Source organism: Cyprinus carpio, chromosome A15 (genome assembly GCF_018340385.1).
Source record: "Cyprinus carpio isolate SPL01 chromosome A15, ASM1834038v1, whole genome shotgun sequence".
In the NCBI taxonomy this organism is placed as follows: domain Eukaryota; kingdom Metazoa; phylum Chordata; class Actinopteri; order Cypriniformes; family Cyprinidae; genus Cyprinus; species Cyprinus carpio.
This window is the reverse complement of record NC_056586.1, coordinates 12225407-12249799: the sequence shown is the minus strand read 5'-3', so window position 1 is coordinate 12249799 and position 24393 is coordinate 12225407. Positions and strand designations below refer to the sequence as shown.

Sequence of the window (24393 nt, the reverse complement as noted above, 5' to 3'; positions counted from 1 at the left end):
GCCATTTGACAGCTGGCAGGCAGAGGTTATGTCAGCTATCCAGATATATTGGGGCACTGTAACAAACACAACTCCATCAAGCACTACTTTTCTACTGAGCCGTTCTATCTTGCTGAGTTGAGAGCAAAGGTGATTTATAGGGAAAAGGGCCAGTAAGTCAACTTAAGTACTCAAGAGGAAACTAAAAGGGTAACTTTGGCTCTCCCAGCCATGAAAGCAAGGGCAAAAAAGCTCTTGTTGTGAGTATCTCGTTTCACATGGCCATTGACTATAAGAACTACAGGGCAGGCTTGTTTAACGGCACCTTCTTATCATTAGAAGTGATTTTAAATTCAGCAACAGAAGAGAAAATGTTTTGTGAGTCTGTTTTTTTTTTAATGTTTGTCAGTAGGTCTGTCCCAATTTAATAACTGAATATTACTATCATTAAATAGTTTAGATGGGTTAAATACTACTTGTTCTTTTCTTTTTGTTGTTGTTTTGTTGTTTGGTCTTGGTTTTGTTTTGGTTGGTTGGTGTTTTGTTTTAGTTTGTTATTGTTTTTTTGGTTGTGTTGAGTTTGTGTTGTTTTGGTTGGGTTGGTGTTGTTTTGTGTTTTGGTTGGTTGGTGTTTTGTTTTAGTTTGTTATTGTTTTGGGTTGTGTTGAGTTTGTGTTGTTTTGGTTGGGTTGGTTTTTTGTGTTTTGTGTTTTGTTTGGTGTTTTGTTTTAGTTTGTTATTGTTTTGGGTTGTGTTGAGTTTGTGTTGTTTTGGTTGGGTTGGTGTTGTTTTGTGTTTTGGTTGGTTGGTGTTTTAGTTTGTAATTGTTTTGGGTTGTGTTGAGTTTGTATTGTTTTGGTTGGGTTTGTGTTTTGTGTTTTGGTTGTTTGGTGTTTTGTTTTAGTTTGTTATTGTTTTGGGTTGTGTTGAGTTTGTGTTGTTTGGTTGGGTTGGTGTTGTTTTGTGTTTTGGTTGGTTGAGTTTTTATTTTAGTTTGTTATTGTTTTTTGAGTGTTGAGTTTGTGTTGTTTGGTTGGGTTGGTGTTGTTTTATGTTTTGTGTTTTGGTTGGTTGATGTTTTATTTTAGTTTGTTATTGTTTTTGGTTGTGTTGAGTTTGTGTTGTTTTGGTTGGGTTGGTGTTGTTTTATGTTTTGTGTTTTGGTTGGTTGATGTTTTGTTTTAGTTTGTTATTGTTTTTTTGGTTGTGTTGAGTCTGTGTTGTTTTGGTTGGGTTGGTGTTGTTTTGTGTTTTGTGTTTTGGTTGGTTGGTGTTTTGTTTTAGTTTGTTATTGTTTTGGGTTGTGTTGAGTTTGTGTTGTTTTGGTTGGGTTGGTGTTGTTTCGTGTTTTGTGTTTTGGTTGGTTGGTGTTTTGTTTTAGTTTGTTATTGTTTTTTTGGTTGTGTTGAGTTTGTGTTGTTTTGGTTGGTGTTGTTATGTTTTGTTTTGGTTTGTTGTGGGTTGTTTGAGTTTGTGTTGTTTTGGTTGGGTTGGTTTGTTTTGTGTTTGTGTTTTGGGTTGGTTGGTGTTTTTGTTTTAGTTTGTTTATTGTTTTGGGTTGTGTTTTTTGTGTTGTTTTGGTTGGGTTGGTGTTGTTTTGTGTTTTGGTTGGTTGGTGTTTTTGTGTTTGTGTGTTTTTTGGTTTGGGTTTGTTTTTGTGTTTTGGTTGTTTTGGTGTTTTTAGTTTGTTATTTTTGGGTTGTGTTGTTTGTGTTGTTTTTTTGGTGTTGTTTTATATTTAAATATTTAAATTACAGTTTGTTATTGTTTTTTTGTTTTAAATATTTGTGATGTTTTGGTTGGTTTTTGGTGTTTTTTTTTTTGTGTGTCTCATTTGTGTGTTTTAAAACAATGTTGTAAATATTTAAATATTTAAATTACTATTATTATTATTATTTATAAAATGTATTATTAATAATTAAAGCATATTTGTTTATTTTATAATATAATTTATAATCACAATTAGCCAAATCAACCAAACCTTCATGATTGTAATAGCCCTACAGTGCTCGGCCTCTCTCTGTAGAACTGTAGATGTTGCCACAGAGTGACCCTGGGCGTCCCTTGGCTGCTGAACTCTGATCCCTGCTGTAGGTGACGAGAAGTCCACCATGCCACACGGCATTTGATCTATTCCCTTTTCAAGCACATTTCAGTGATTCTCATGTTACCTTGATGAAGACTATTTGCTTCAACAGTAGATCTTCTTACAGCTGAGTGCTGTACGGGATGGCTGATCTTTAAAGGCTGCTGTTTATTTAAAGATGCCTTCAGTTACATACTCACAGGGGATTCGGGAGTCACCACAGTGCAGAGGTTCAATGGAGGTGACTGGTTTGTATGTTTCAAGGTCAGACATGGTCCCTTTGACCATGTTTTAAGCCATCACCTTTGACCCCTCCCCCACCACTGCCCACTGTGCCTTCCGGCCAACAGCTGCCCCATGTGCTGAAGTGACTCTAAAAAGTCGGACTCTCAGCTGTCTACATCCTTCTTCTTATAAAGCACACTGAACACGCCCCTCCTTTACACACCAACTGACACTCGTAAATCTCTCTGAGGGACGTTTAGCATTGCTTTGGTACTTTTTAAGCATTGCTTACCCAACGCAGACCTCCGTTTGCATGCGGCAGCCTGAGCAACGTCAAAACTAGGTCAAGAGGTTGAGGGTTTTAATGATTTGGAAATTCAGTGTGCTGTAAGCCAATAACCCTATGAAAGTTGTCGGTATAATCGGATCTCTGAAAATGCCCAACCTCTGCTTGTCTGATTTAACAGCATTTTATGCTATTCCGAGATCTGTGAGTGAAAGGGTATTGGTGCGTTTGTACGCGTTAAGACAAAGTCTGATCAGAATCAGCAGTTACCCTGCAGCTGCAGAAAACAGATGTGCTTTCTAATGAGTGAAAGAAGAGAAGAGGAAATGGGTTAATAGACAGACATAAAATGTCACAGTGAAATTCAGTGTTCCTACATGCCACAGTCACACGGTTACCATCCCTGCTCTCATAAAAAGCATAAACGAATCATCGTCTTACATTATAAAGATGTAGACTAGTTTATGACATTGTCAGAAATATGATGTGTGGAACACTTAAGTCATCCATCAATAGCATTTTTGATGTATAATGTTGCTGTAGTTTCCTCTGAAGTAGCACTTGGAGGCAAAGTTTTGTTGTCCTGCTGTCAGGCCTCTATAGTAGCTTTATGAAGCTGTGCAGCACACCGAACAACTCCTGAGATTTACAATGCCCTGGGGAGTCTGAGACGGCCCATATGCTGAAGATGTTCAGCTTTGGTGAATTTAGGGAGGAACCTAAAAATAAAACTGTCTCTTTAAGATGGATGGGTGTTTATGTTTTCTCAAGAACTATGTGCTACTATGTGGAGATGGGTCAATGACAAGTTTTTTTTTAACGATTTTCCTAAATTAATGCTTTGATTTATAAAGGAAGTATTCCATACAGTCAAAAATAAACGAATTATGAAGGCTTTTATATTTTTACAAAATATTTCCATTTCCAATAAATGCTGATATATTAACTTAGAAAGTATATTATACCAAATATATTAACATAGAAAACAGGTATTTTAGAGTTAAATAAATAAACATTTTTATGATAAACATATTTTTATTTTTTGTATTCAAATGTATTTTTATTTTTTTTGCAGGGGTAAATTAATTTAGTGCAACTCCCCATAAGCATTACAATATTTGTAATATTGTAATTTTTTTTTCTTTAAGGTGTGTTTTTTTTGACTGTTAGACAACATGACATTTTTATAATTATTACATTTTAAATTTTATTAAATAATTTCAAAACCAACATGAATACAAAGTACATTTTTAAGAACTTAGCACGTTTTAAACTAGATTTTTCCTTTTATTTTGAATGCCAAAAATATGACGCTTTTCTGCCAACTGTCATGTACAGTACCGCTTCCTGTATGTCATTTTTGGAAGTAGTTTGTTCTTTTGGAAGTTTCCTGCATGGGAACCAATATATTTTTGTTTCTTGTTTAAGACGTAAGATCGACATGCCATCTACGCCACAATGGCTTGCAGTCGGACCGGCCCCAATACCCCAAATCAGTGTCAATAGCTCTTGCGGTCGTAATTTCCTAATGCCCATCAGGCGGTCCGAGTGGCTCTGCGGCAGGATATTAGACCTGATGTTTTCACTGACTGATCGCATTGAGGGCAGCTGATGAGAATTCTTTGCGGTACAGAAATGCTTAAGTGCTTAATCGCTGCCTCTCTTATTCTTTCCCTTTCTCTGTTCTTCCTCCCAGAGTGACTGAGTGGGTGTTCAATGATAGGTCAGGATGGGGTGACGAAAGGAGGGAAGGGGATGAATGATCCCGCCCCCTCATAAACCTCTTCTGCGAAGCTTCTAGATTCCTTGGTTTCTGAAGGGGATGAACATGTAGGAGGCTTAAGCTCTTGTTTCTGTGGGTCTTTGCCACCCACCTCTTCATACAGTATTGCCTTTCCTTTTCTGCAGGGTGTGATGTGAATTACTGTTGGCAGGAAGCAGCAGCTATGAAAAACATGCTCTGAGTGAATCTCTCCTCGCAGTGAGTGGGGCCATTGTGATGCAGACCGCTGTGCCCTGTACCTCAGGTCTGGTTGGTGCTGTGCCAGTTTACACTGCCAGAAGATGTTCAGGTCTCAAAGTGCTGAGAGCCGAAAGGAAAGGCCACTGCTGACACTTCATTGTTTCCTCACAGTCCATCTGATGGGTTTCAGAGCTTGAGTGAGCACCAGGGAACCACACCAAAGTTCATTTGAAAACTGGGGAATGGTTCATGTGGACTCCAGGATATTTCTCAATTGGTATGAAAACAATTTGTCTTGGTTTACACAAGTGAACCACTATTGATGACTGTACTTGCATTCTCTGCATCTTTAACATTCATAGCAGGATGACAAAAGTGCTCAGTTGCACATGGTTTCAGTTCCAAACCAGTTCTGACATCTATGGGATAATTTACATTCAGCCATTGATCGCAGAATAAAATCCCAACAGGGTGATCTGGATGTTGTATCAACACTTTCACGAGTTCACACTTACATATAATTAGCTGAAGTATAAAATGCATATTTGGCGTGCTGTCCGGGGAAGGGCTCCGAGCTCAGGAATGGCCCGAACCTAGAGTACCCCCCCATAGAGGTGTAATATGAACTCTAAGTGGAGGAGATGGGGTGGAGGGGGAATGCTGATAAACCGTCAATGGATAGTGGTAAGTCAGCTGTATTTATACCCTAGTGTTGATTATCTTAAGTGAGCTCCACCTGTGCTAATTAGGCTAAGTATCTGACATGCTCCTCCCGAACCTTGTTAATGAAACATCATTTATCACTTTGTTTATTCTGTTATCCATTATTGGGCAATAATGGATTTTGGAATGTCGAGACTGACCTATCAGAATCAAGCATTTCAAAGAGCCAGGTAATAGCATAATTTATTGCACCGTAGTGTTAAGTGATATACAAGATCAAAAATTAATATTATTAATTATTATAATAAAGTATTTTTTTTTTATAATATTCCAGTATTTTTTAAAATTGGTACATAGCTATATTACAATATACACAAATTATGTAAATTGTGAATTTAAACACTATTGATAGAATACTATTTAAAATATTTTGACCATTTTCAGAGTAATCGTAGACCCATCAGAAATGTGGTTTTATTTAAATAAACATTATAAATAAACAACTTGACAAAAAACTTAATACAGTTATATTCAAACTTGAAATTCACATTCTAAATCTGATAAAATTATTTATTTTACCATGCACAGCAGAAAAAAAAAATGTTTTCATAACCAAACATGTTTATAATGCCGTCCTCATTGCAGTGTTTTGAATAATGACACTTAGTTGCCAATACTTTGCGCGAGTGTGGGAACAGCCACAATTCTGAGCATGTTCCTACCAAAGGTTAGCTAGAGTGTTCAGTTCAGTGCTAGAGCATTGATTATTTTTGGGCCTGGTAAAGACACAGGGGACAGAAAGCACCCCACACCACTGTGACTTCTAACCCTGTTCCTCAGAGGCCCAGTAGCAAACGGGATTTGTCGTAGACAATGCTGCGTATCGCGTAAAGCCTGGATTTTTACGCTCCTACAATCCCCTGCTTTTAGCCAGCATCCTTTACTTAGTAAAACCTTGCACTAAAGACCCCTGCCATAGAGAGCGCAAGTCAGGATTAATCCTGCTTTCAGAAAATGGCTTTTGTATGGCCAGGTCTAAAGCTGGAGGAACACCCCTGCACTCTTTTTTTTTCTGTCTCCATCTGTGTCACTCTGTCTCACTTTTTCCCCTCCGTCTCTTTTTTTGTTCCCTCTTCTAAACTCCCTCGTGATACTCTGGCACCTGTTTTCCTCACTAAAGCATTAATTTATCACCAAATTATTACCCGAGATCCCACAATGTGCCTGCCACTCTATGACTTGTCCTGACTGGGCAGTTTCCATGGCAACCAAACCCCTCTATCCAAAAGCAATTTAGCCGACCAGGCACGTGCAGAAGGGGGGCTTTGGGGGCTCAAGCCCCTGCCCTTTTTCAAAATTATTCAAAAGTGCCCCTCTCAGACAAATAACAATGATATTGTGGTCAATAAAACAAAATGCATTTGAATTATAATTAACATGGCAATGTGTACAAAACAGTAGTTAATCACTCAAAAGTCAGAAAATTTCTGTTTATTTTTACAAAGCTTACACTAAAAAAAAAGTGATTCATTAATCCTGTAAAAAAAAATGTAGGATAATGATTCACATCTATATTTTTTAACTTGATCCAATGAAAAATAAATAATATATATAAAACCTGGCAAAGTATATTTTCCTTGTTGTAAAAGGTCAGTTAACTTAAATTCTATTTTGGATCTAAACAAAAAATATAGATTTAATCAAAACTAAAATTCTCATTTAAGAAATTTATTTTTATAGTTTTAATAGACAGAAAATATTGTTTAGGGCAAGTTATTTATTTTTCATTGGCTCAGTGTTAACAAACTAACATTAAAGAGTTTATCTCAGAATCACAACAAACAGCATCAAAACTATATGGTTTTATTCCACTCTGAGTTCACAATATTGGCAGTACTGAATTTTAGGTGCTAATTAACCTTTTTTGAAAGTTGAGCATTACCTGCTGAATAAAATATATAGTGCTTTTCAAACACTTAGTCCAGGGGCAGGGCATAAATCAGTCTGAAAAAATGAACATAGAAGGCCTGGGATCGGTTGGTTCATCCATATAGTTATCTTCCAAGATGATTCCCACTCTAGATGGGTTAGATGTGGACATGATTCATACTGGTGTCTGTTTTACTGGTGTCTGTTTTATCAGCTGCATCCTAACAGAGGAAGAAACAGACCGATAAAGACATCATCAAGTCAGTAAGATAATGCGGTTGTCAAATACTCAAGATTATATGCTGCGTTCACACTATGTTCTACTAAGAGCTGTTCACGTCCTTGGACCGGGAACTGTGCGTTTCTATGGCAACACTACGGATGCCTAAATTAATCTGTAGCAGTCAGGTACAGTCACGTGATACAAGTAGAAGCTCTCAGAAAATTCCCAGACTACAGTAATAGCTTTACAAGGAGATGAATACTTTTTCCAAGTTGGAATCTTGTAATTATGGCAAATACAACATGGGATGAATGCACTTATACAGTACGTACCTGGTTTACTGTAAAAATGGGTGGTGTTGTGGGTGATGTCAGGCTTGTCATGACAACTTTTCTGTGAAGAGCAAACATTAAAGGCAGGGCTTAGCTTAAGCCAGGACTAGGCCTTAGTTAAATCAGGATATTTAAATAACTTTCATAAAAATGCCTTAAGAACTTTACTGGTGTGCATCTTGAGACACGACAGTGGCACTGACATATTTTAAGATTTGTCAGTACAAGATATTTTCAGTTAAGACAGCTTGAACATGCATTTTAGTCTGAAACGTGTCTGTGAAACCCGGGGGGGTGGTAATGTTTATAATGTTATAATATTTTCACAGTTATGAGGGCCATACTTACACTTCCAAAGCATCTCTTCCATTTCTTCTTCCTTCGAAAACAAGATAGTCGTTAAGAGGGCTCTGAACCTAGATAGAACAGAAGTATATTCATCCGTTTTTGAATTTATACTGTTTAAACTTAAATTTAAACTTACTCTTTCAAACAACAGCCATGTCTATTAAACGTGGTCGTTAAATTATTGCACTCACCATATTAGCACCACCATCGTCTCTCCTCCGCTGCAATCGCGGCTGCTGTATGAGTAAAATTAATTTATGCTCCTCAAACAACATCGAGTGAAAAAGGAAAAGGAAAAGACAAAAATAATCTGTCGATCTCGCTGGTCCAGGGTTCAAGCGCGGTTGTGTCCACTGCAGGCGTGTGAGAAAACTTAATAGCTAACGGATGAGAAATGTCCCGTCCTTTAAACAAACAACAATTTTCGCCGATCACAAACAGTCTCTTGAGGAAAAGAAAGCGGGAAATAAGGTAAACCGTGATACTTTTTGGGGTGCACTGATAAATGAAAAGTTGAAAATAACAGCATTTATTCAAAATGGAGATGTTTTCTAACAATATTAATCTTTACAATCACTGTTTCTATCAATTTAACAAATCCTTGCAGAATAAAAACAAATTTCTTTAAAAAAAAAAACAAATACTGACATCAAGCTTTTGAAACGGGTGTGTATTTTGTGATGCAAAATTTAATCCAATTCAGACGGTCAAGGTGTAATAATAGGTAAATTTATTAAAAAGAATATAGAGAACAGAAACCACAAATCATAACTTGGAAATAAAGTTCTGGATAATAATAACAACCTTCAAATATAGAAAATGTAAATCCAATGTTAGTACATGTTTAATAACAATCCATTTATGATGGATTGAACCCAACTAGTATTAATCAAAACATTAATACAATTGTAATTAAAACATAAACAATTATTCTGTTCGAATCAGAAGTACCAAAATATTAAGTATTAAAATATTAAAATATCAAAGTATCAGAGTATCAAAGTATCTGAATTTCAAGGTATCTGAATTTGAATAAAAACCTGTAAGAGTTCTAAGTCTGAGTCTAAGAGTTGTCGAGTGAAGCCAAAGAAGAGGAAGTGAGCTGAAAAGATAGAGAGACCAGAGTCTCAGAAAGTCAAACCCCTTCTATTTTGCAGAGTCTATCTTATATACTGTTGTTCTAGACATAAATCGTCATCTGGCTATCACTAATAACACCTGACCTTTAAAAATAGTCTAGTCAGTGTCTCGATTTTGGACTTCTTCCTCTTTTAGATTCAAAGTATCATACTGATAATTCTAAGAAATATTGATACAAAAGAACAATACGTGTAGTTCAACTTCATATGCAAAACAGACTCACCTGACTACGCAGTTAGAAATACTGTGAAATTACATATGAAATATAACATAAAGTTTACCAAAAACATTTTTGAATATAAAAATGAAACCTGTTAATATATATATATATATATATATATATATATATATATATATATATATATATATATATATATATATATATATATATATATATATATATATATATATATGAGACAGATCCTTACCATGAAATATTAATTTTTTACTTTTGAAATGAAACTTATCATTATGAATAGAACACATTTTGAGTACGTGACTTCTCAGAATCTCTCAACAACACTTGGGTTTAATTTAAATACGTGGACTTCTTCTCAGAATCTCCTATAACAATGTGGATTTAAAAAAAAAACCACACCCAAATAATAAAAAGAAGTTATATTTTAAATAAATGCTTTTTTTTTTTTTACTTTTTATTTATCAAAGAATCCCGAAAAAAAAAAATATCACAAGTTGATAATAAATCTGCATTGCATAAGATGTATTTTAAAGTATATTAAAATTTTGATCAAATAAATGCAGGCTTGATGACCATAAGTGACTTTTTGCATAAATATAAAATAGTAATGTATTCGAACTTTTGACCTATAATTTTTTTTTCACATTGGCCACATTTTACATTTGAGCCCCTGCCCTTGAGGAACTCTCCGTTTGTCCCTGAGTAAGTTGAGTAGTTGGTGCTGGGCTGGTTGTCTGTGTTGTAGTTGGTTGAGTTGTTGTTGGAGTAGGTGTGGTTGTCTTCTGTAAAGCAGTATTTGTTGTAGGCGCTGCTGTCGTTGAGGTTAACTTTGTTGTTGAAGCAGTTGTGGTGTGCAGCGTGGGGATGGTAGTTGGTGAAGTTGTGAGGCATATTAATTGTTCTTCTGTTAAAGAGATGATTAATTGATTAAGCAGATTTTTTGGAAACTCGCAAACTTCTGGAGCTTTTGATCTAATCTTGGCCATATTGTTCTTCATCCATTCATAGAATGGCAACAGGTTACAGTCACACTTCCATGGGTTCTTGTTCAGGTACAGTTTCCTGAGTTTTGGAAGAGCATCAAAAACCTCCCCAGGGAGGCTTTGTAGTTTATTATTTCCCAGTTTGAGCATTGAAAGAGACTTTAGTTTTTTAAAGTCCTCTTGTTTTAATGACTCTATATTGTTATCTTGAAGATTCAGATCAGTCAATTTCTCAAGACCTTCAAAAAAGTCTGCAGATATAATTGAAAACTGGTTTGAGGAAAGGTCTAACTTCTTAAGCATCTTAAGTGGACTGAAAACTCCAGTTGGTAAGTGAGTGAGATTATTATGGCTTAGACTTAATTCAGTTATTTTGAGCATTTCTTCAAAAAGGAAGTTAGAAAGACTGGTGAGTTGATTGTTGTGCAGAGTTAGAATCTTTAATGAAGGGAAACCAACAAATAGATCTTGCTGCAGTTCTGTTAAACGATTATGGTCCAAATAGAGTTTTGTTAATTTACTTTTGTGTGGAAGTAAATTCGGTTTTATAAAGGAGATTTGGTTGCCTTGCAAGGCTATCTCTGTCAAATCAGGGAGATTATCAAAAATCCCATCAGGTAGAGCAGTCAGCTGGTTCTCGTAAAGCCTGAACAATTTCAAGCTCTTAAGATTGGAAAAAAGAGATGTCGATACGGATCCGAGGTTGTTTTTTGCGAGATTGAGAATCAAGAGATTCTCTAAATTGTCAAATGTCCCCTCCTCAATGGAACTGATCTCATTCATATGTAGATATAATGCCTGAAGCTTTTTTAAATCGTCAAATAACCCGTTTTCAAGGCTATATATTTTGTTATTTTTTAAAACAAGTTTTTGAAGGTTGTTGAGATCCTTAAAAACACCCACAGGTAATGATGTCACGTTTGTGCCAGATATCTCAATGGTCGTGATATCAGGCAAACCCTCAAAGGCTCCAACCTCTACAGAGTGAGTTGAAGTACCAAGAAATTCGATTTTCTTTATTTGAGGGTTTTTAGAAAGAACTCCTTTTGGTATCACAGGAATCTGACTGTTTACAAAATATATTTCATGGGCTCCATCTTTTAGTTTTTCAGGGATTGCTGTCACGGTTTTGTCATACACGTCAAAAATTTTGCAGTCTTCATCTTCTAGACATATATCTACAGTACCGCTCCAGTGCAAGTGCACAAGTATGTAAATGAATACTAGTGCGATTTTTAAATGCATATGCCTGTTGAAGAATAAAACATTAAAATCAAATTCCCATGACTTACTAATATTAAAAGATTGAATAAATAATAATAAAGGACATTAAAAAAGTCTTTATATCTTGTGCATATGCAATGTGCAAGCAATTGTATTTACACAAAATCAAAATTATTCTAATAAATTAATAATTTATGAATAATTAATAAAAATAAAATAATAGTGAGCTTGACACATACGTTAGCAAACAGATGTAGTTGTGTAGCAGATATATAAAAACCATAAATTAAGCATTAAAAATACTTTGCAATGAAACCAAGATACCAAATTGACTAGCATACCAAGTTGTAACGTCCTGATGGTTCATGGTTTTTATTTAATATAGAAAGTCTTGCTTACTACATAAAATTGTTTTGCTATGAAGAAAAAACATTTAATACAGAACTGCAGAAAGCGTATAACCATTGACAGTGACGAGAGAGGAAAATACAGTACATTTCTTTATATGTGACAACATTCATGAGGTTATGATCATCAAATGATATCTAATTAGCAATAATTTTAATTTTATTAATTTCTTTAAAGAAGTTAGTAAGCTTAACTTTGGTGTGTGTGTGTGTGTGTGTGTGTGTGTGTGTGTGTGTGTGTGTGTGTGTGTGTATATATATATATATATATATATATATATATATATATATATATATATATATATATCAAGAACTGAGAAAGAAAGAAAGAAAGAATGAAAGAAAGAGAAAATATCCATAACAAATGTTCGTTAAAATTAATTTGCCAAACAAAGAATATTATCCATTAATCCACTGAAGAGAAATTACATTTTTTTTTAACATATTAGTAACAATAGTAATTTTAGATAACCAAGTTTGTTTTTCTTTTTCTTTGACGGTCCAAGTCTTGACTTCGTCCCTTATTATTTTGGTTGGGGAAGTCTGTAGGTTTACTGTAAGCCTGTGTACTTTCTGATGAAATATCAACTGTTGTTGCAGTTGCTGTTTGGCTGACCATGATGTCATCTTCCTTCAGCTCTCTTATATTTCTACCATTTAGGGCTGGAGGAGTATAGCACATCAGAGAAGTAAGGTTCTTTACTTTCTCTGGATACTGTCCAAGCCAATCCCGAAAATTTTGATAAACTATAATTGGGATTTTGATAAACTATAATATTATCAAATACAGAGTTTAGAAATTCTTTAGGCAAGTTTGGTAAAGAAGTGTTTTGAAGCTCCAGGAGATGTAAATGGGACACACCATCCAAGAGTTTCATGGGTATGTGCTGTATTTGATTGTTCTCTAAAGATATGTTAACTAACTTTGGCAGACCTTTGAATATTCCCTCTTCAATATTGGTCAGTTGATTAGTGTGAAGAGAGGTCTTCTCTAGGTCCATCAAGCTATTGAAAGCACCCGGAGAAATGTGCTGAATCCGGTTCCTATTAAGCACCAAAAGGCGAATCTCAGTTCAATTACTAAACACATTCTTTTCGTGGGTTAACATGTTGTCATATAGCCAGAGCTCCTGGAGGGCCATTGGCTTAGAAGTCCCAGGCATTAACCTACTGAGTTGGTTCTCATACAGTGATATATGAGTAAGATTGGGAAGATGAAGCAATGATAGCCTATTGTTGGAGAGGTAGATTTTCTTCAGCTTTGGCAAGGTTGAAAAAAGATTTGCTGGTAGCTGTGTGATTTTGTTGTCTTGAAGATGCAATGTCTCAAGGTTCACCAGGTCATCAAAGATGGCTGCTGGTATATCTGTTAAATGATTCTGTTGCAGGAACAAGGCTTTGAGATAATTGAGTCCTTGAAAAGAACTGCTGTAAAGCTTTCTGATTGAGTTTCTCTGCAACAGGAGCTGTTCCAGCTTTTCTAAACCGTAAAAAAGAATCTTCCGGCAGAGAGGTTAGAAGGTTTCTGCTTGGGTCTAATTTGTTCAAATCTACAAGAGGAGTGAGAAAAGAGTGTCGAAGAACCTCTAGTTTGAGAACTTCTAGTTTTGAGAACTTCAAGTTCTTCATGTTACTCAGTGTTAGAGTTTTTTAGATTCTGAAACAGATCCTGTGGCAGAGAGGTTAGCGTTGTCCCAGTGAAACCTAAGGCGATGAGATTTCAGGTTTGGTCAAATGAATGAGGTTCCACCACAGCTATTCATGAATCCTTGACTACAAACACAGTGAGGTTCTCAATTTCATCAATAAAAACATTTCTGCTTTTTATTCAGCTCAGCTTCAGCGATAGCCAGATGCTTTTGTCCTTATTAGGGATTTCCTGCACGTCATAAGTTATTACTTATATGAGTCTACTTTCTGCGCAAGAGCGCCCTCCAGCTTCCAGTATGAATGAATCATGCACTGTATGAGAGTCTTCAGTGCTTCTGATTCACATCCTTTCATTTTGGATACGAATAAAACATCAGGTCATGCAAGACTCTCGATACTGTCTCTTTGAATTTAAATCTAGAAAACATCTACGTGAACACACCTGCCCACATAAAGTGCGGGGGACGAATTTACATTTTATTAAGATTAAATATTTATTAAATATAAAAAATGCAGCTAACTTAGTTCTACACACAGCAATATAAACAAAGGTGCTTGTTCTTTTTCGTTCTTGCTGTTTGACTGGGAAAATTTAAAGTCTTGTCTTTTTTATGTTATCTGACTAAAAACTATTCATACTTTGATCTATTATTATTACAGTATTTATTTAAAAAAAATGTTTTATTAAATTATTATTAAATTATTAAAAATAATTATCACAACACTGGTAAAACAGGCTTATACCGATTTTCTCATCCTCTGAATTATACTTATCAATCCTGTTTTTATTATCATTATCATTCCAAAAAATCAATAAATTCAGAACATGATAAGAATAGAATTCTATTTGAAATAATTAAGTTTCTAGAGGTACAAAGAAAAAAATTCTTTAACTTTTTAACTTAAAATGGTCTTTTCTGATCTGGGTTTCTTTTTCAAAACTGCATCACAATTTGCTGCTCTATCAATACAGAAGCATCTGTTTCGATACACGTATCAGCAAGGAGCATGCAGCCCTAATAAAAGCCGTGTTCCATGTGCCCCTTTTATACTTTGAGCACCTGCCCCTCCAAAGGTCTCTGCACAGCCCTGTAGCCGGTGTGTTAGTGTGTACAAAGGCTGTACCCGCTAACAGATGGGCCAATGAATATTTTAGCCTTAAAATATGATGCAGCAATATCACGCTGCGTTTTACCAGCGGTAGTGGGGTAAATGGCCGTGTGCAAGGAATTGGTTTCTTAGAATTGTGATTCGTTCCTCACAATGGAGGACATAAAGGCATTGCAGGTTTTTGTGATGAAGTGAATGCCGGCGAGAGAGGCCTGCTATGCTCATCAGAGAGGAAGTACAGGCGAGACGTGAAATGTACATACTGTTCCAAAGCATCTCTCTCTTTTCTCGAACTACGAAACGGACCCCATCCAGGCTCGTATTATACTCATCTTCTGCCATCAGAGCGACGCTGCTTTGCTAAATAAAATGCAACATGTTATTTCACTTTACGTGTGCAGAGGTTTGAGGAAATATCCCTCTCTCGTTTCTGTTTCTGGTCTCAGTGCACCACCCTGCATTGTAAAAAAACAAGTTGGTTAAATTTATAGTAGATTTATAGTAGGTATTTTGGGATGCAATTATAGTGTCCATATATTTTACATTACATAACTCAATTTATACATTACATAATTTCATTAACTGATTTATTGTAGTATACTAGCCTACTTAAATGACTAAAATCTGCTTTCTACTAATAAATACCACAATGATGCAAATGGTAAATACATTAATATGATATAATTACAATTTATATATTATAGCATTAATATTCATTATGAATAACAGTTACTTTTCCTTTAACAGTAGCTAATAAACTAAATAACATATATCAAAAATTGTAACACCCTAATATAAAGAACTAAATAATAAAAATAAGAAGAAACATGACTATTAAAATGCTTCTGGGAACATACTTTTACTGTTTTTAACCTTAAATTATAAGGTAATTCATACTTTATACTTATATATAATACTTGAGTATAACGTACTAATCATAATTTTTACTTAAACACTTATTTTACAGTAAAATTATGTGTATTATTTGTGTATTAGTATTATTCCATTAAATCTAATATGTTTTACTGTGTATAGGAAGGTAACTTGCAGTTAAGCAATTAACAGGTTTTTACTGTAGATATTTTATTTTGTGTAGATATTTTATTTATCAGGTGCCTGCAGGCATGCTCAAAACTAATAATAATAAAAAATATATTCTATTTTACTTTATTTAGCTTAATAGTTTTTTTAATAGAGATTCAGCTGCCTGCAGGCATGCTCTACAATAAAAAAAAAACACTGAAAGCATGATTCATCTGTTAGAAGAGACAGCAAGATCCTCTTTGGTAGGCCTGTGGACACATTCAGATCCGGAGAACAATGAAAGAAGATATCTATTCTACATTAATTTTTATAGTGGGCAGTCCTTTAAATGCTTCCAATTTGCATTACTAACTGATAATGATTTTTGTAATAGATGTATAGGACTTGTGAGTTTTAATCTTTGGGTTATCATTCCACTGTCACTCTACTTCTGTATGGTTCACAATATCAGCTTTAATGGAGTCCGCTAATATTCTTTTTTTTTTTCTTTTTTTTTTGAGGTCACAGCATCAATAAATCCTCAATAGCACGATTATTAAAAAAGCCCATTATCACTGGTTACATTTTCACTCTTTATTTGATGTAGATTATTAATAAGAGGAAGGCATGTCCGAAGGCATCCTGCCAGAAACCTGACAACACTTTTTCCTCGATCTGTGAATTCCATGAAACCCATACAGTGTCAACTAAGTCACGGTATCCACAATGCTCTGTAGAAGCACTCTGGGATGATGCAAGCTTTATTGTCTAACTCTGTTGTGCTCCAGTGCATCCTTTTAAGTGTTAGCCAAAAACGCCTATGCGTTTTCCTTTGAAGTGCAAGAGCGTTGTCTTTCTCACGATGACAGGCTGATCACTGTACATATGTTCCTTTTCTTGCCTGTGTTGTATAGTGAGTGTTTTCTCAAACTGTGGCGCTGCCACTTGGCACACGCCCCTCTGATGAAAGCAGATCCGCTCAGAATGGGAGGTGAATGGGACGATGACTGCCGGAATATCTTCTAGTCGAGCAGGCTCAGCAGGACTCTGCAGGCTGGTGTAGGAGTCACATACATTGCTTTTAAAACACATTGGCAGGCAGGCGCTTTTTTTTACTGGAGACCACAGGAGGCCGAGGGTGAAGAGGGAGTTTAGTAGCTACAGGAAGTGAAAAACACTTGACACAGGATTGGCACTCCATAGAGAAAAGTTGAACCCCTTCACAGCGCTTACTGTCTTGGGAGTCTGCCTCGCAATCATCTTGGTACAAGCGTCAGTGTCACAGGTTTTGCGTTTGAAAAGGTTTTGTTGAAGTAAATATTTTTATCATCACTTGTTTTGTGTTGGCACGTCTCAGTAAGGTCAGTGTGACTGTTTCGGGACCGTCCATGGAGCAATGGTGCATTTTCACTACATCTTGTTCATTTTATCAAATACTTGTGCTTTTAATCAAATGTGTCTTGTATACATAAATATTTGGTTTTCCGCCTTCTATCAGTTAAAATGGGTTCAAAATGTTCAGGAAAGTAATGTTTTGCACCGTATTGCATTATTTTCCAGCTAAAAATGCTAATAAACTATTCCTATATATATATTATATATAAAAATATAAAAAATAACATAAACATCAATCAACAACAGAGTTTTTATAGTTGAATTCTTTTTAGTTTTATACCGCTCTATTGCTTACTGGGGCCTGTGCTAAACTGTCATAATTATTTCAGCATGCAAAAAAACCTTAACGGTTCTAAAAATAAGAGTTATTTTGTTCAATATATAATTATTTCTCTTTTCATCCATTTACACTCACTTTCTCAAAGAAGAGAGAGCTTCTTTCATTACTACTCAAGCATGTTTGATCCCTTTGTGGTTGAACAAATGGCCTGCGTTCGGCCCGTGTTTTGTTTGAGTGAATGTAATGTACAGTTAATGTCCACTGTGGTTGTTAAATGGTCACAGCAGGGAATATTGGCGCATTGAAGGCTTTGCTCAGAGTAAAGTAGAGAAAGAACTTGAACGGCTGTATGCAAAGGATATTAATGACAGCTGTCACTAATGTTTGTTGTTTTTGCCAATGGCAGGTCTCTGAGGCCATTATTGTTACTGGTGTGAAATGAAATCTGCTGTATTTCATCATGCGTACAGCATGAGTTTTCAGAAACAGAGCTCAGAGCTTTCCAAATGAGTCTGCAGCCCTCCGGAGAGTCTGTGTAAATGTTGCCATTACATACAAATCCAAAAATTAATAACAAGGTCCTTTAAAGAAAAGAAAATATGCAGACTAGCTGAGATTTTTAAATGAGGGAATCGAGTTCCCCGACAGCCTATCATCACAATGTCATAGGAACAATCACATGATTCTTTCTGCATCATTTGCAATGGAAACTCAAATTGCACCTGAGCAAAATAAAAGGAAATTGGAAGTAATTTGCCATAAATCATCATTATTTTGAGAAGCCACTATTGATGCGGGTAACGGTGACTGATGAATGCAGGTGATGCAGACGCTGTGATTACAGACCATCATCCCCTGCACTATTATGCTAATCAGGTGAATTGTGATACTCTCTAGCTTGATGATCTCAGATTGCCAGGCTTTGTCGCTCTGAAACAGAACCAAATGCAGACATCAGAAATGCTTTAAGTCGTCATTTGTTTGCGAGAGCTGAATGCCATTGGTTTCTTTGCTCATTTTCATTTTTCTTCCTGCTTCCTTTTCATGCTGTGGAGTTTAGGTGTTTCTGTGATATTTTGTGCATATGCAGGTGTACACAGAAAGAAAATGTTACTTGAGAGAAATACAGTAGAGACGAATGGAAATGCACAAGTGAGACTGTTTAGATTTTCACATTGCTTCAAAATAATACTTACAGTAATACAGTAGCAAGCGTCTTTTGTGTTCATATCTGTTACAAATAACCGCTGGGCTGGTGTTATTAATAAATTATTTGTTGAAAAATCTTTGCCTAACATAGTGGCTGTCGTGATCTATGCAGCTTTCATTTAATCAAGATTATTTCGAGTCATTTTTTAATGTTTTTACATCACTTTAATCCATTTAGGTAATTTTATGGACCAATTTTTTATTGTTGAGCACTATTTATTTACTGTTGATATTTTAATTTATATTTAATTTAATAATTATTTTTTTTTTTTTATCTTAGTTAAAAAAATATTTTATTTGTTTTTACATTTATATTTATTTTATATTGTATTTTATATTTTTATTTACTAGATTTAATATTTTTGTTTATTTATTTTTATAGTTTTTTTGGTAATTTCCATATCCATATATATATATATATATATATATATATATATAATATATCTATATTTGTGTGTGTGTGTGTGTGGTGTGTGTGTATTTGATTTTTATTTGAATTTATTTTTTATTTATTATATATATATATTTATTTTATTTATATATTATATTGTTTTGTGTGTTTATTTTATAAAGTTTATTTGAATTTTTTACATTTGATTTTAATTTTTTATGGACCAGTTTTTAATGGAGCACTATTATTTGTACTTTGATATTTTAATTTATATTTTAGTTTTTTTTTTTTATCTTTAGTTAAAAAAATATTTTTATTTGTTTTAACATTATATTTAAATTTATATTGTATTTTATATTTTGATGTAAATTTTAGTTTATTTATTTTTATAGCTTTTTTTTATATATAATATATATGGGTTTGTGTGTGTGTGTGTGGTGTTTTGTGTGTGTGTTTTGTTGTGTGTGTGTGTGTTTATTTGATTTTTATTTGATTTTTTTTGTGTATTATATTTATTCTAAAAAAAAAATACACTTTGTGTGTTTTTATATTCAGTTTTTTTATTTTTTTTATTGTTTTTGATTGTTTGTGGATTTTTTTTATTTATTCTGTTTTTTTTTTTTTTTTAAAGCATCAACAAGCACACATTTAAAAAGAGAGACCTTTAAAACACCTCATTATAAACAATCAACAAGCACACATTTAAAAAGAGAGTTTGTTTTTCCCCCTTATTCTAAACATACTGGCTTATCTGCCTGTTTCTTGAAGAAAGTCTTTGACCTTTAAAACGTCAGGATTCATCACTGTCCATGTCCTTCTTTAATTGGCTGTTTTCATCAGGTTCAGGCTGTGAGGTTTTTTTTTTTAACCTCACTGAACTGTTGGGCAGCCGTTGACATGGAGCTGTCTTTCATTTCATATTACCTGTCTTCCTCATCCAGTCGCTCATAGAGCTGTCTCACAGCCTGCGGGCGAGCTTTGTTTCCTCATGGCCCCTCTCGTGACTCATTGTAGATATCTGAGCCCAAACTCACAGCTGTGTAAGATTCACAGGTGTGTGTAAGGTAAGGAGCAGTGTTGATACTTGATACGTTCACACTTAGTGCCCAACCTCACTGATTTTGCAGCATAGGCAGTGTACGCTTCAGGTTGGAGTGAGAAATTTGGAGAAAAAAAAGAATATGCAAGCAAAATATACCTTAAACTGAAATAAACTGACCTTAAACTGATTTCAATCGACTGATAGCTCTAGTCTTTGCATGTGTCTAGTGTTTTGAAAATCATTCATGTCCGTAGCACCTGTGTTTCATATGTTACATGTTTCGCATCAGTCCGCTACAGTAACTGTAGTTTACTTTCATAGGCGTCTTTCATCTATTAGACCTTCGCACGTCCACGTGCTGTGAATAATTTACCAGGCTTGTTCTCACCAGCAAAGGATGAAGACAGCAGCGGCGTCCACAGCCGTGAGACTACACAGACGAGTGAGGTTTAATCGCTGGCTTTTTAGCCCGTGTGCCACAGTTTCACTGAGACTACAGAAAGAAAAATCGTTCCCCTTGAATTTCCTCAGATGCCACTCTCTTTAAAGTTGAATCAGCCCTGTAGATGTTTGATTCTGGCCCTTAGCTAATTCTTCGCCGGATAGCACTTAATTCAACTCGCCACATTTCTGAGTCTCTTTATTCTTCAGAGTGAGAGGAAAACATTTAAACTCAGCCGCTTGTTTCGTAGCCTATTTTTAAGCCTCACGTGGACTGTATAAAGATGGGAAAAGTATTGATTGCATCTCTATAGTTAAAAAGGCAAAAAGAGGAATGAGCTGAGATGAATCATACCGTCTCTCTTCAACTCAAACATTCCCACTCCTTCTTATTCTTTTAGTCATATTCCTTTTGATTCCCAGTCTCTCATCTCAGTCAGTGTCTGTCTGTCTTTTCTTTTTGTAGATGAAGCTTTGGAACAAGTACAAGGTGACCAGTATTCCTTCTCTGGTGTTCATCGATGCTGCAACGGGGAAGGTGGTGTGTCGGAACGGCCTGCTTGTAGTTAAAGATGATCCAAAAGGTGAGTACTAGGCTTCAGTTTTTCACCCACTCAGTCTCCACAGGGGTTTAAAGGAACGCTCACCCATTAATGAATACTCAGTAGCTATTCACTTGCCCACATGTTGTTTCAAACCCTTGTTGAACGCGAAAGGAGAATTATTTAAAGACTCTTCACAGGTATCTGTGCTTTAAAGTTTAATATTCCGAAATGGCACAAAAACACAAAAGATGAACCATAAAAGTTGTGCTATATATTCTAAAGCCAAAAGTATACTTAAGTTTTGACGCGCAAGTAAAGTGGAAGCATGCAGTGGAATGAATAGCCTTTCAAGGTTTACACTATTTAATAACGTGCACAAACACAGGCATTTGACATTTGCACTAGAATGTTTTATTCTTGTCCGGTGTCTGCGCTGTTTATTTTCAGAAATGATGACGATAACATGTTTTGTACTAGTTGCGAGCATCTCTGAACGCACTTGTCAATGCGAGCATCTGCAGTTGTTGTTCCTCAAGTAATATGTTGTTCTTGTTTTGTCTCTTACGTTTCTTTTTTGACTCACATGTGCGAGCTGAGCATACAGTGTTCGAGGCCAGTGTTGCCACCTTGTGGACAAACTAATTAATGCAAAAAAATAATAAGTTTCATAAATAACATATCCGATAAAAAAAAAAAAGTCAAATTGCTAATACTGGGTGGAAACACTAATATGTGCATACATTCTAAAAATTTGCATAGAAAACTTGTGCACAAAATTGAGTTGCAAAAATGTTTTATCTGATAATAAAAAATGTGCAGAAACTACGATGGAAACACCTTTACCGAATAAATTCCTCAATACGCATCAAAAAAGTAAATGAGATAACTTGACTATATATGAAAATTATTATATCCAGTGGCTTCTCATACTTTTCTTAGTGATATTTAGTGACTATTTTGTTCTCTTTGACTCACTGGATGGAAACAGCACCTTATTTGCAAATGTTTTATGCAATATTCCAATTTTGTGCAAAAGTTAAATTCGCAACTTTGGATGCACACATACCTCAAAGTCACTTTAGATAAAAGTGTCTGCTAAACAAATACGTGTTAATTGAGTCTTGGGTAAATTGGATCTGTGAACTATTGATTGTTTTGAGTTCATGATTGATATCGATTCTTCAGGTTCAGGAATCAGGCTTAAAGGATATTTTTGTGAATCTGACTAATTAGTTCTTGAGTCAATTCAAGGACACAGTGACCTGGTCACAGTAGTTCTTAAATTGACAGCCTATAAACTTGATGTCTTTGAAAAAATATAGTGCACAAGTTGTATGGCCTTTTTTTTAATGTATGGACTGACAGAGCCTACCATCGTCATTATGAACTCTTGTTGTCTGACCAAAAAGCACAATAAAAGTGGTCCATAGTCCATTAATTCCAAGACTTCTGAAGTCAAACGATAGTGTGATTAACAGACCAAAATTTGAGCTGTCAACTCAAGAACAATGACCGAATCATTGACTCAGTGAGTTTGATTCATTCACATGAGCCAGTTCTTTTCAATACAAACAAATTTGAGCAATTCATAAATCTGAGTTCACTTCATTAATAATATTACTACATGGTTGAAACAACCTGCGTGAAAATTCTCCAAAACTACTGCTTTTGCGTTCCACAGAAGAAAGTTATACAGGTTTGGAACAACATGAGGGTGAGTAAATCATTCATTTTGAGGTGAACTCTCCCTTTAACTTGACTTTTACATGCTCAGGAACTCACAGTGCATACTTGACTTGGCACCACGGTACATGGTTGTCCTTCACTGCTCTTCACCTGTCTGTATGGCAACGGTATTTGGAGAGCTCCAAGCGTTTGATAGCCCTCAGCTCACTTGAGTGGTGTCATGCAACTTTCTTCAGGTGAAAGAAAGGCATTTTATTTGCCTGGAAAGGCAGGGATGTTTTCATAAAAAACATTCTTGTGGTGGAATTTGTCAGGTGATCAACATGACAGATACACCTCCTCAGCTTAATGAGCCTCACCGCCAACAGTTTACAGCAGTGAAAAATGAACTCGGTGATTCATGAAACACAGTGCCATACTGAAACACCACCACGCAGGATTGATGACTCTGCTTTCTGTGTGAAGACATAGTCAAGAGCTTTTGTTTGAAAGCATGTGTGGACGGGGAATATGTGCACAGTAGCCAGTACAGGAGCAGGTTCAGAGGGCAGAGGGTTGGAAGCGGCCCTTGCCATAACAAAAGGCCCCGGCTGAATGTGCGGGAGTTTCAAAGCCCGGTAGCAGCCCTGCACTTTTGTCCTTTCTGGCTAATAAAGCCTGCAAGAAAGAATAAAGATGCTTCTGTCCTGTGACCATGTTGTTAAGCTCCAAAATGGCGCAAAAAACATAGAAAAACATCATGAATGTGGTCCACACAACTTATTTTTTAAATCTTCTGAACCAAAATTTATGTCACAATTCACTGATAAATGTACGAACTCGAGAATCACTACAACTGAATCAAGTTGAACTAAAGAACCAGATCAGTAAATGAATCACACCCTGATTTTTGATCACTCTGATCCAAATGTGAATTATTCTCTTTGAAACAGATGGTCCTATTTGCATTTCAGACTGATTCATATATTAATATTTGCGATTGATCCAGTGAGTTGAACTGTAGAACTAGATTAGTAAATGAATCATTCACAGATTTTGATCATTTTGGTTCTTTTCAGTTAACTGATTGGTCATGTTCATAAATCCAGCAGTTTCATTCATGAATGCGTGTTCATTCAATGAGTTGAACTCAAGAACCAGATCAGTAACTGAATCATTCACTGGTTTTGATCATCCTGATCTAAAATTCCGATAATTCTGTTTCTTTTCAGTAAACAGATTGCAGATTGTTTGCAAATCAGATTCATTCATGAATCTGAGTGATTGATTCAGTGAGTTGAACTCGAGAACCAGATCAGTAACTGAATCATTCACTGATTTTTGAACATTCTTATCTGAATTCTGATGAGTGATTGATTCAGTGAGTTGAACGTGAAAACCAGAGGGGTGAATGAATCATTCATGAATCATTCTGATCCATATTCTGTTCATTTCAGTTCTTTTCAGTGTAGAGATCATGTTCCTGTTGGCAAATCAGACTGATTAATTCAGGAATCTGATTGATTCAGTCATGAATTTGGGTTCTATCAAATGACTGATTTGGTTGCTAATGATGGTAGACATTTTTAAATGGTTATGGAATATTTAGGTGAAATAGAGGATGAACGCCTCAACTCCAAAATTTCTGGTGCAAT

At 35.4% G+C, this 24393-nt stretch overlaps 1 protein-coding gene across 1 annotated transcript in view; it reads left to right on the top strand.

Annotated features, from left to right (window-relative positions):
* Nucleotides 1-24393, top strand: part of LOC109104216 (nucleoredoxin-like) — a 69745-nt gene that overhangs the window by 32288 nt on the left and 13064 nt on the right. Inside the window, exon 2 of the mRNA XM_042771049.1 lies at nt 20995-21112. Coding sequence (XP_042626983.1) covers nt 20995-21112 — 118 coding nt within the window. The remainder of the gene's footprint in view (nt 1-20994; nt 21113-24393) is intronic.